At 43.4% G+C, this 13428-nt stretch overlaps 1 protein-coding gene across 2 annotated transcripts in view; it reads left to right on the top strand.

Annotated features, from left to right (window-relative positions):
* LOC115108426 (FAS-associated factor 1-like) overlaps positions 1-12212 on the top strand; it is a 91839-nt gene extending 79627 nt beyond the window's left edge. For both annotated transcript variants that reach the window (XM_029632727.2, XM_029632726.2), the window contains exons 18-19: positions 3567-3782; positions 11027-12212. In XM_029632727.2, the coding sequence (XP_029488587.1) occupies positions 3567-3782; positions 11027-11110 (300 nt within the window). In that variant the 3' untranslated portion in view covers positions 11111-12212. The remainder of the gene's footprint in view (positions 1-3566; positions 3783-11026) is intronic.
* The last annotated feature ends 1216 nt before the right edge of the window (positions 12213-13428 follow it).

Raw genomic sequence — 13428 nt, 5'->3', positions numbered from 1 at the left:
CTATTTACTAGTTAACAATAAATAATTTGTCATATAAAATATATTCACCCCACCCAGTATTGTAATCAAAATTTACCAGAAAGCATCTCATTAGTGTGCAAGATCTTGAATTAGCTGTACATATGATGGAAGGATGCACTGCATGCAGAGGGTTGCAATTCCATTGAATTGGGGACATTTTAACCAAAATATTCCCCAAGACTTAGAATTGCCTTGTGTGTATCCCACAAAAAAAGGTTCACTGTTATAAGCTTACTTTTTTGATGAATTGAAGCAAAATTCCTGGGCTTAACTTCCCATGGAAAATATTAAAGAAAATGTTTACTGGAAATTTACTGGAAAGTTTCCAACCCTAGTATTTAATGATGAGAGTGGAGACTGAGACACACTGTTTGATTCAGTGATGAAGCCTAAAGGACACTCCCCACAACAGGAGAGTGACACAAACAACCTGGAGGAAGACCAGGTTCATTCCACAACCATAATCATGTGCAGGGATGAGGTAAAGGGAGTTCTTTGTGTGTATGCCATTATTGTGTATGACAGGCTTTCACAGGTGGTACATCTTCATAGATTACGTCTAGATATACATCAAGTATTTGACATTCATTTTGTACCTATATCTGAACTTAATGACTCATCACACAACCGTAACTGGCACTGGAACCTCAGATGTACAGTTGAAGTCGGGAGGACTCCACTTAGGTTGGAGTTTTTCAACCACTCCACACATTTCTTGATAACAAACTATAGTTTTGGCAAGTCGGTTAGGACATCTACTTTGTGTATGACACAAGTCATTTTTCCAACAATTGTTTACAGACTGATTATTTCAAGTATACTTCACTGTATCACAATTCCAGTGGGTCAGAAGTTTACATATACACTAAGTTGACTGTGCCTTTAAACAGCTTGGAAAATTCCAGAAAATTATGTCATGGCTTTAGAAGCTTCTGATAGGCTAATTGACATCATTTGAGTCAATTGGAGGTGTATCTGTGGATGTATTTCAAGGCCTACCTTCAAACTCAGTGCCTCTTTGCTTAACATCATGGGAAAATTGCAAGAAATCCTCAGACAATAGAAAAACAATTGTACACCTCCACAAGTCTGGTTCATCCTTGGGAGCAATTTCCAAATGCCTGAAGGTACCATGTTCATCTGTACAAACAATAGTACGCAAGTATAAACACCATGGGACCACGCAGCCGTCATACCGCTCAGGAAGGAGACGCGTTCTGTCTCCTAGAGATGAACGTACTTTGGTGCAAAAAGTGCAAATCAATCCCAGAACAACAGCAAATGACCTTGTTAAGATGCTGGAGGAAACGGGTACAAAAGTATCTATATCCACAGTAAAACGAGTCCTATATCGACATAACCTGAAAGGCCGCTCGTCAAGGAGAAGCCACTGCTCCAAATCTGCCATTAAAAAAGCCAGACTACGGTTTGTACTTTTTGGAAGAATTTCCTCTGGACTGATGAAACAAAAATAGAACTGTTTGGCCATAATGGCCATCGTTATGTTTGGAGGAAAAAGGAGGACGCTTGCAAGCTAAAGAACCCCATCTCAACCGTGAAGCACGGGGGTTGCTGCATCATGTTGTGGGGGTACTTTGCTGCAGGAGGGACTGGTGCGCTTCACAAAATAGATGGCATCATGAGGCAGGAAAGTTATGTGGATATATTGAAGCAACATCTCAAGACATCAGTCAGGAAGTCGAAGCTTGGTCGCAAATGGGTCTTCCACATGGACATAGGCTATAAGCATACTTCCAAAGTTGTGGCAAAATGGCTTAAGGACAACAAAGTCAAGGTATTGGAGTGGCCCTCACAAAGCCCTGACCTCAATCCTATAGAAAATGTGTGGGCAGAACTGAAAAAGTGTGTGCGAGCAAGGAGGCCTACAAACCTGACTCAGTTACACCAGCTCTGTCAGTAGGATTGGGCCAAAATTCACCAAACTTATTGTGGGAAGCTTGTGGAAGGCTGCCCAAAATGTTTGACCCAAATTAAACAATTTAAAGGAAATGCTACCAAATACTAATTGAGTGTATATAAACTTCTGACCCACTGGAAATGTGATGAAAGAAATAAAAGCTGAAATAAATAATTCTCTCTACTATTATTCTGACAATTTACATTCTTAAAATGAAGTGGTGATCCTAACTGACCTAAGACTGAATTTGTACTAGGATTAAATGTCAGGAATTGTGAAAAACAGTGTTTAAATGTATTTGGCTAAGGTGTATGCAAACTTCTGACTTCAACTGTATTTAAACAAGGCTCGAGTTCTAACCACAGACCTAGTTCCAGATTGTTTCGCTCGATCACCCACTACTACTGTTGTCGGTCATCAGGTAGAAGGTTGGGAGATAATAAGCGGAGCCAGTGTGTCTGTATATTGTGTGGAGGATGGACAACAGCTGTCCCAACCATTCAGAGTTGTGCTGCTTATCCCTGGCTGCTCCAATGCCTAATTTCTCTGACATTGTGTGTGAGTAAACAAGGCAGCATGGTGTCCCACACCTGGAGCCCAGCCAAACACCCACCCACTCAGCCGCCCGGGACTACACACTGTCTGTACCCACAGACCAGACCTCAAGTCTGCCTCACGTCTCCGGCTGTCTGCCCTGCACCACCCGTCACAATGCCCCGCAGGGTAACAAACCGCTCAGTAGACCCATGAGTACAAGGGGAAATGCTTTCTGTGATTTTGTCTTTGTGTGGAGAGGGAGATGAAAGGATGAGAGGCGGGGGGGGAGTGGTGATGTCATTATTTACTGGTACCAGTGGCCTCATGGTGCTCCTGTCAGGTGCGCACACTTCCCCCTCCCACCCCTCCTGTGGTGGTGGTTGTTTTTTTGCGTTGAGTGGTTATGCTCCTGTGTGTTCTTTGTGAGAAGCAGGCCTTAAGTGAGGCGTGTGCTCTGTGGCTTTACAGACGCCACAGTTCAGTGTGGTGCTGGGGGGCCCTTTACCAGGCATCTACCAGGGGAGTGCCTCTGGCACGCTCCCACTCAAAGCCTGGAGCTGCTAATGAGCTACTGTTGTACACTTTTATGAAATATAATTGCATTATGGTTGGTAAATAAAGCTGCTGTGTGTTGTCACAGCATATGCTACCCTCTGTCAAAACAGGAACAACAAGCTGGAGGGAAAGAGCCCCGTGGGAGCAGCAGGTCCTGCTCTGTGACACTGGAGACCTGATTAGTTTCCCTGCTGTTGATGAGGCGATCCTATTTGTTCTGGGCAGTTATCTAATCTACCCCGGCACGAGTTAGCGTTGTTCTGCATGTCTTTATTAATGAGACGCACCGACTAGCCTACACGTTTTGGAAGAAGAGGCCAGAGGATTTGATGCCTTGTGGATTCAGTGTAATTTATATGTTGCCTCATAAATGGTTGTTTTAAAGTTTCCCTTTCTACCACAGTTTGTTCCATGAAACAAAGTGAATCTATGTCATTGTAAGCAAATTAATCACACTTAAGTATTGTCCAACTGTGAATAATCACCCCCTCTCCTACCTAACTCTATGATCGCTTTGTCCCTCCCCTTTGTTCAGGCCATCCGTCTCTCATTGGAACATGCCCTGCCGCCAGAGCCGGCGGAGGAGGGAGGAGAGCCAATTAGCAAGCTGCGTATACGAACTCCCAGTGGTGAGTTTCTGGTGCGGCGCTTCCTGGGCAGCACCAAGTTGCAGGTCCTCTTTGACTTTGTGGCCTCCAAGGGCTACCCCTGGGATGACTTCAAACTGCTCACCACCTTCCCCCGCAGAAACGTGAGTATTTACATTTTTAGTCTTATCCAAAGCGACTTATAGTAGTGGAATGCATACATTTTCATACTTTTTCCGTACTGGTCTCCCGGTGGGAATCTTTCCCACAACCCTGGCATTGTAAGCGCCATGCTCTACCAACTGAGCCACACGGCACCACAGTGTGTTTATATTAGGAATGTAGCGATTCACCAATACGTATCGGTCCCCAATACAAATATTTAAGATACAAGTGCATCGAGCCACAAACCGATTGAAATGTAGCATGCGTCGATCAGAAAATATTTTATTTTATGTTCTTTCTAACTTCCAAAAAAATAACTCCTCTATTGTGACAACTGATGCATCCTCTCGTTTAGTGTGGAACTACATGTAGGCTTAACTGTGTTGAGTCATTGATCTACAAGTCATTTTGCATGCAGAACAACTCCAGGCAATGTCAGTAGCCTAGTCAAACTGGCTCTGTGCCCAGCTTCGCGCACTGACCAACGCGAGGTATGCGGTCTGTTCCTGATCTTGCTCATCTGCGCGGCACCTTCAGCATTCAAATGCTTAAATGGCTTGCGTGATATTAGGCTTTTTTAGTTGAGTAACAACCGAGCAAATTACATAGGTTATCTATGTGCTGTTGAAAAAAGTGTTTTACGGGAATAAAAGTAAGATACTGGAGACAAAAAACAGGCTCCATTAAACACCCCTAATCTGATAGTGGTAGTGGGGTGGTAGAAGCCTGGTCTCCCTAAGAATTGTTATTATTAGGTGTGTGCTTACATTTGTCCTATTTCACACATTAGTGTATTATACAAGTGTGAATTAGTCATGTTATTTTTTTGCATATCCCACTCTCCCTGAGACACCCTCGGAGAGTGGGGCCAGGGATCAGCCATTGACGGCGACCCTGGAGCAATTAGGCTCTTTTTGTTCACCTAGTCGGCTCGGGGATTCGAACCAGCGACCTATTGGTTACTGGCCCAACGCTATTATGGCTCAACTCAGGTGCCTACATAGTCCATATGCCATAGACCTACACGGATTATACAAAACATTAACACCTGTTCTGTCCATGACCTAGACTGACAAGGTGAATCCAGATGAAAGCTATGATCTCTTATAGATGTCACCTGTTAAATCCACTTCAATCAGTGTAGATGAAGGGGGAAGACATTTTTAGGCTTTGAGACATGGATTGTGTACATGTGCCATTGAGAGGGTCAAAAGATTGAAGTGCTTTTGGACGGGTATGGTAGTAGGTGCCAGGCTCACCGGTTTGTGTCAAGAACTGCAGCGCTGATGGGTTTTTAAGCTCTGTTTCCCATATGTATCAAGAATATACCACTCAAAGGACATCAACCAACTTGACACAACTGCGGGAAGCATTGGAGTTGACATGTGGAAATGTTTTGACACCTTCTAGAGTCATACCCCAACAAATTGAGGCTGTTATGTGAGCAAAAAGGGGTGGGGGGGGTTGTGCGCAACTCAATATTAGGAAGGTGTTCCTAATATTTGGTATACTCGGTGTACAATCATTTACACACCAAACACAGAAGTCAGCTCAGACAGATCAAGCTCAGAGGCCTAGGTCATGAGCTCGAACAGCAACAACAAATGTTAGTGCATCGGATTGCGTTGAACCGAATCGCATCGATTTGTTCTCTAATCGCACCAAATCATTTAACTAAAATGTATCATTCTTGTATCGAATCATCTTGAACACATCCCTACTTTTAACAAGGTGGAACCAAAGTGTAATTAATGACCATTATTTAACTCTACAGTATGTTTATCTTTATTTGCTCAGTACCTTTGGCTGGCTAACTACAGGTACTAAGCAGTGATCAACACAGCAGCCTGTAATGTAACATCTCTGCAGGAGAAGTCCACAGTCATAATTGGCTCACCCCTGCATGTGGCTCCAGTTTGTTGCTCATCTCAATCCCTAGAGTCCAGAGAGTGTGACTGTTCAGATAGTTAGAGGATTTCTGTATAATTAAAAGCCATGGTGGGCTAATGAGAAATGTGTTTTTTCGTGTGCTTGCGTGAGTGTGTGTGACTTCTATCCACAAGTGCATTTATAATGTGTTGAATATTAATTAGCCAGTACGTATACACAGAAGAGCGCTGGCTACTTAGGATACAGTCAACAGTATTCTCCTCGGTTGGTTCCTCTGCATCCGCGGTGCACGGCGCCGCACCGACTGGAGTTCTCCTCCCAGTAATTAGAGCTGTTGGCCACGCTCTGCTCTGTGCTGTGGCAGGTAGCTAATGAGCACCATTTTAACTCCCTGCTTAATTGGAGTGGTGGAAACAAAATGGGATTTCCATTAATCAAGGGGAGTGTGTGTGTGCAGGCCTGCCCAGACAGCCTGCCATCCAGGTCTGTAGGGAACATGGGGGTACAAACACTTCACTCTAGCTAACTCACCACACGCACACACACATGCACACACTTATACACATGCGCACACTAGACTCATACAGTACACAAACATTGGCGCACATACAAATGCTCACACACTCAGGTGGGCACACATGCCTTCATCTATTCAAGCATATCCATGCCTTATTCACATCTTCTTAAATACACTTTAAAATCGATGTGTTTTAGGCCAAGATAAAAATGTCTTAATCTCCAATGAAGTTCTAGTAGAGATGTGGTGCAGAGGACAGGAGAAAGAGAGAGCAGAGTTTATGGGTATGTCCAAAATGGTACCCTGTTCTCTATATGGTGCACTACCCTGCGGGGCCTGGTCAAAAGTAGTGCACTACCCTGTGGGCCATGGTCAAAAGTAGTGCACTACCCTGTGGGCCCTGGTCAAAAGTAGTGCACTACATAGAAAACAGGGTGCCATTGTGGACATCACCAAGCAGTGTGTGCCAGAGTGTTTGTGCATCTGAACAGTGCCCAGTCCGTCTAATCCTGCAGCTCTCCTCTCTAATTAAAAGGAGCCCCAATCTCCTCCAGACGCTTCCACTGTTGCTCTGCTCGGATTAGCGGATGTACCACTATTGCATTTGTAATACACCGCAAATGTTTAAACTTCTTCTCTCCTTCCCCTGCATGACAACTCAAGATAATTGCCAGCAATAAGAAAGCAATTAAGTGGAAGATGATTAAACAGAAATAAAATCAAATGCATCGCTGACTTTATACTTTTGTTTCTTTGACTGCTTGTTAGTTATTGGAGGAAGTTTCATGTCTTGCTCTTTGCGTCAACATGTTTCTTCACACTCACCAGAACTGTACTGTGTATGTGGTCTAGATACTTAGTAGTTCCAGTCGTGAGTTAACTTAGCTAGTCTAGGTTTTAGACCCCCAAACATTCTTCACAGGATATTTTTCTTCACGTTGTGATACTGTACTTTGTGCTGAGTTTAACCTTACCCTAATTGTTGTTCCAGGTTTCTGAAAATTAAATGTTTGAACAGTACCAATGTGTAGAATGATTTAGACAAAACTCTAGATTTAGGAAAAATAAACAGTGCTATGAAATGATCCTCGTGTCCAACTGAACTAGACATCACATCTGCACAACTTGGTTCATTTCAAGGAAGAACAATTGCAGTTTGTTGATTTAGTCCCAAAATTCATACTCCTTCCCCAAAAGTATTTCCACAATATCCTCTCCCACATGTATGACTGCATGTGGGATATAGCTCCATGTAGGTTATAGCTCTGATTCCAGTCGCTCTTATCCAGAGCGACTTACAGGCGCAATTAGGGTTTAGTGCCTTGCTCAGGGACACATCAACAGATTTTTCACCTAGTCGGCTTGGGGATTTGAACCAGCGACCTTTCGGTTGCTGAGTCAAAGCTCTTAACCGCTAGGCTACCTGCTCCCCATAGTTCTGTACATGCATACTGTACTCAGTCTCACACTTTATGCATTTGTGTGTGTGTGTGGGACTGGTGTTTGTGTTGGCTCCGCTCTAGACGGCATATAGCGGACTTCTGAGAGCAGATTGCTTCCCTGTTCCAGAGAAGTTAAAAGCTCAGGGCCTGTTCCCCTGGGGAACGGCAGCCCCCCTTTTCACCCTCCTCCTTCTCTCCAGGCCGCGCGGCGGCCCACTTTGAAGTGTGTTGTTCACGCCCTGGCTCTACGTGTTGTCATCGTTCCTGGAAGCACATAATGATCTCCCACTGCTTTTGTAATTGGCCAAATAAACACTTGACAACACAAGTTTTTAAAACAGACAAGCTATATGGTTTGAATTAACATAGAACCTAAATGGCTTCATAAAAAAATGTTATTTCAGCTGCACGTTTGATTGTTTGAAACTGACATCTTGAGACGGGTGTTTATTTTTTCACTAGTCTCAAGTTATCAAATGTTTTATTCATACTAATGAAGTGATTTGCAATATTTATTTTTACTTCAACTTAAGTGTTAATTATGTTAAGCACGATAATCATAACACTGAAGACAATGACATGGAGTTAATCCATTATTTTGTGAGATGTGATGGCAGATCCTCAAACGGATATAAAGAAATGTTCCTACTAGTCCTTTACTAGAGATTAAAGGTAAAGATCCAACATTCTCTCAAATCAAATCTAGAAATTCTACTTAGTGGGACATCCGAGGGTAGGCATAACATTTCTTGTGCGTTATTTTCTTGATACAACCCACATTGATGTTCACACACTGAAACCTCCATAGTCCTTGTGTAACTTGCATAAGTGTAGTGTACGTGAATGAGCCTGTTTTAGACCAACATTTGCCATTAGTTTTAATTTGATGGAAAACTGTTTTATATGACATCTTCAGAGGAATTAGACTATTTTGGCAGTAGTAGTGGGTCTCTCAAGGAAGGTGGCATCTTGTTCTGCTCCGTTTGTTTGGCCACTGTGAGGCCTGTCAGGATGAGTGTGTGATCGAGTTAGATGATTATCCACCAACATTGTCAAGCACTTGAGAAAACACCGCTGCTACGGATTAAACCGCAACCTTCAAAACACTTAAAATGGCCCTCCACAGACTGATGCTAGACTTTCATGTTGTGTGCCAGACATCTAGTTGGTTTATCTACTACACTAAAATGTAATTACAAGTCATACAGTACAGTTTAAATGCTTGCGTATTGCCTTTATCATAGAGCTGCTCGTTGATAAGATTGCTTTGTTGGCCATATCATGAATAATGTAGGCCTATGTATGTTTGTGTCGGGCTCTGCCCGGCTGCTGTATGTGTCAGTCAGGGGAGAAGAGAATTCATCGGATATAGGGAGAGCCAGACAGTGAAAATATAGAGGGTATCGCGACGCAGAGTGGAGAGAAAAACAACAGCTTTGTTTGTTGACAGATGCCTCAATGCTTATGGTCTCTTAATTGGATAACAATGTAAACAATCACTGATGGCGCTTGTCTCCTGTGTCAGTGTGGCATCTTGTTTCTCTACTTTTTTTTTTGTCAGATGCTCTCCCCTCCCCCCGTCAACACACACACAGCCGCACCTGCTCCTCCCTAAACCCTAATTTACTCATACCTGATGCTGTGGTGTCATAACAGCCTGTCAGGTTCATTAGCATAGCTGGCATTTGTGAAATACTGAGCAAAAGGTGGGGGGAAAAGGTGTTCAGTTCACCCGTTGGGATGTAATCTTTTAGCAGCACACCATCTTGCTTTCCCCTGGCTGCGGTGCGTTGTGTAGGTTGACGTGACACCCCTCCCTGTGCTGCCTTATGAGCTCAGGTCATGCTGGGGAGCGAGGAGCACTAATGACAGGAGAAATGAGTATGAGAACGTGATGTCAAAGAGCCTCCATTGGTGTGACATTTCCCTTTTCCTCTGGGAATAGCTGTGTTTGCTGATGAATTCTTGCTCCTCCTGGCATCATACCGTTGAAATTATGTAGCTCTATTGAAGGTTAGGTTTTGATGACTCAATGATCATTGGAAATATGACTCATTAGGAAAGACTACTCTTAATTTATATTGAGGGAAGATTAGTTTATTACCATATGTGTGTGGTTGAACAGAAGAACATGTCATATCAGGGAGTAGGATCAGCCTGTTGGCGGCATAACAGGCACAATACATCCAAATTCAACGGTGAACCGGGCAGGACAACTGACAACTGCAGGGATTACTTCCCCAGCCAGAGCAGAGGTTGAGAGAGAGAGAGATCTGTCAGGATAGTTACAGAGCAAACTCTGACTCCATGGTGAAAGGAGAGTTGAGGTGGGTGTTTAACTTGATTTCAGCCTCAAAGGTCTTCCAGCTTTCACATCATCCAGCAGTGTTTCTCCACCTAATGTCGTTGTGAGGATGGTCTCATCAGTGTGAGGTGAACTCGGACCTTCTTGCGCTGGTTGTCTGATGTCGGCTAGTTAATTACCACCCCAGTGATCATAACAGGAGGTCTAATCAGAGGCTGTCACCACAGGCAACAGATAAGCCCTGGCCTGGCCCCCACGTCACAGTAGACAGAGGGCCCAGGTGTGGGGAAGGGGATGACGGGGGCCTATGTAACAGGAGACTCCCGGTGATTAACCCTCATAAGCTAGCAGGCTGGGTTGTCTCATGTTAAACAGCATAGGTTACCCGTGTGTCAACATGGCTGACGAAATTGGCTGCATTATGGGTGGCAATGCATTATTACCATCTTGCTCTGCCGATGCCCTCAACCTGGATTTGAATGATGAATATTTTGACACTTATTGATACTGTATGTCTTTTTTAATATTAGCATCTACCTTACGTCTTTTTGTTTGGTCATTCATTCAGTAGGTAAAGGTGACTAGTTTAAGGTCATAACACACATCGTTCAAGGCAAGTCCTTGTAGAAACCACAGCTGTTTAGTTTGGATGGAAGCCTTAGAAAACAGAATTGATCAATCTCTGGGGAAACGCAACGCTGGCCACCAAAACAGAGATGATCAGATTACTGTCTCACCGTCAACGGCTTTTCCACTTGATGATGTAGCTTAGAGACATACCCCAAGCAGAGGCCAAGTTCACACCTTTTCAGTACGTCTGTTTGCATGGTGTACTTTGGTACGTTCACATTTGTGTACATGTCCCAAGGTACACAGAAAAGTGTTCAATGATAAAAGGATTAAGAATTGGACTAGTTGATAGTTTGTACTTTTTACCAGGCACATTGCATCTTAACACTTTCTATGTATGCACATGTGGTTAAATGCCACTTCCAACTGGAGCTAGAACAAGGACGTGTGTAATGAATGTCATGTGTCCTGTACGAATGTGTCCTCTTCTCATGCTTCTCTTGTTCTCTTTCTCTGCAGATCACCCAGCTAGACCCAGCCTCGTCTTTACTGGAGGCCAAGCTTTTCCCGCAGGAGACCCTGTTCCTGGAAGCTAAAGAGTAGGACAGCCTGGCCATGTGGTGGTGGGACTGGCTGGAAGAGTAGTGAAGAGTTCTAGCATGGTTTTAGTGGGTCTACAGAGACAGACCACCCTCTCACATGGAGGTGAACTCTCAAACACACACAATACACAACATATACAGTACACTATTCACACTCACAAACCCCACACACACACACGCGTAAGCATCCCTGCTCTCGGCCTGTGCATCGTACATGAATGCCTAGTGTACACGTATGCACAAAGAAGCTACCACAAGCACACAGCCAAACACTCTCGCCCCTCACTTAATTGCAGTGTCATGGTTTTCTCTGTCCACACTTACAGTATGATAAAGGATATTAATAAGAAACTTTTGAGTAGAAGAACAGCATCACGGACAAGGACTTCCCACTACAGTACGGCTGCTTTTTTTAAGTCATGTTTTGTTTGAATAAAATAAGCAAGGAGACATTTCCTGGAGAACGCTGGACTATCTAATCTCCACCTGCAGTTGGCTGTACCCCCATTGCTCCCACCTGCCCCTCCATGCACCCAACCAGGGATGGACCCCCTCCTGCCCCCTTCCCACCCGCAGCCAGAGAGGCTCAATGTTCCTGATCTGCACCCCTCCTGCTCTGCTCTGACCAATCTGGTTTTAATTTCAAAATGCTCCACAACCAACTGTTACTACTTTATTTTTCTTGATCCTTTTTAAGTTTGATGCTGTATTAGTTTTAGTTTGATATACATTATATAAAATATATATGAACATGCATCCGTCTGAGCCAGCACTCTCTTGAAATGCGCACACACACACATACACGTCATATGAATTTTGTATTATTGTGGCCTTTTGTGATTCTTTTTTATCCCCCCCCCTCCCCTAATTTAAGTGGTATCGTTAATACAGATTTGACCGTGAGTGTTTTGAGCTGTAGTGGAGAGATTGGGTAGGCTATTCATTTTGTAAATCTGACTTGGAACATTTAGTATTTTAAGTGGCTATTAGGTTTTATTTAAATTTGGTTTATTCCTTGTCACCTTCTGAGTCATTATTTCTGGGTTTCTGTCATTGAGACCTCAGCAAACTTTCTACAAAACATTAAAGCTATTATATTATTTGGCCAGCAGGCTATGGGCTGTCCTTGTATGAAGGATCTGAATAGGAGTTTTTGTGTTTGACTCTAAAGTGTGTACGTCAGCATGCTGAACTCCGTTAGCTAACATGGTAAGCTTCCTGTCAAGCCAGGCATGGGGAAATTACACCACATCTGGTCAGCGATGGGCTCTCTGGAGTAGCTGTGAAGACTACATGTCGATATGCAGCCTGAGTTTGCTTTAGACATTTGAGACATTTCTAAAAGCAATACGTTTGGATGAACTTCAGTGTACTGAGTGACTGAATTCCTGATGGACAATCAGTTATATTATCTAATATAAAAAATGTAACTAGTGATGGGTATCAGTGTATGATCATGCGGCAGTATTTGCTATTCAGTAACAATATACACTATACATACAAACCTATGTGGACTTCATAGGAACAGCAGTTGAAGTCGAAGTTTCCATACACTTAGGTTGGAGTCATTAAAACTAGTTTTTCAACCACTCCACACATTTCTTGTTGACAAACTAGTTTTGGCAAGTCAGTCAGGACTTCTACCGTGTTCATGACACAAGTCATTTTTCCAACAATTGTTTAGATGATTTCACTTTTATAGTACACTGTCACAGTATTAGTGGGTCAGAAGTTTACATACACTAAGTTGACTGTGCCTTTAAACAGCTTGGAAAAAACTCAGAAAATGATGTCATGGCTTTAGAAGCAACTGATAGGCTAATTGACATAATTTGAGTCAATTGGAGGTGTACCTGTAGATGTATTTCAAGGCCTGCCTTCAAACTCAGTGCCTCTGCTTGACAGCATAGGAAAATCGCAAGAAATCAGCCAAGACCTCAGAAAGAAAATTGTGGACCTCCAAGTTTGGTTCATCCTTGGGAGCAATTTCCAAATGCCTGAAGGTACCATGTTCATCTGTACAAACAATAGTACGCATGTATAAACGCCATGGGACCACGCAGCTGTCATACTGCTCAGGAAGGAGACGTGTTCCGTCTCCTAGAGATTAACGTACTTCGGTGTGAAAAGTGCAAATCAATCCCAGAACAGCAGCAAAGGACCTTGTGAAGATGCTGGAGGAAACGGGTACAGAAGTATCTATATCCACAGTAAAACAAATCCTATATCGACATAACCCGAAAGGTCGCTCAGCAAGGAAGAAGCCACTGCTCCAAAACCACCATTAAAAAAGCCAGGCTACGGTTTGCAACTGCACAT

The sequence above is a fragment of the Oncorhynchus nerka genome, linkage group LG24, assembly GCF_034236695.1.
Source record: "Oncorhynchus nerka isolate Pitt River linkage group LG24, Oner_Uvic_2.0, whole genome shotgun sequence".
In the NCBI taxonomy this organism is placed as follows: Eukaryota; Metazoa; Chordata; class Actinopteri; order Salmoniformes; family Salmonidae; genus Oncorhynchus; species Oncorhynchus nerka.
The sequence above is the reverse complement of the archived record's forward strand: the minus strand, read 5'-3'. Positions and strand labels throughout refer to the sequence as shown.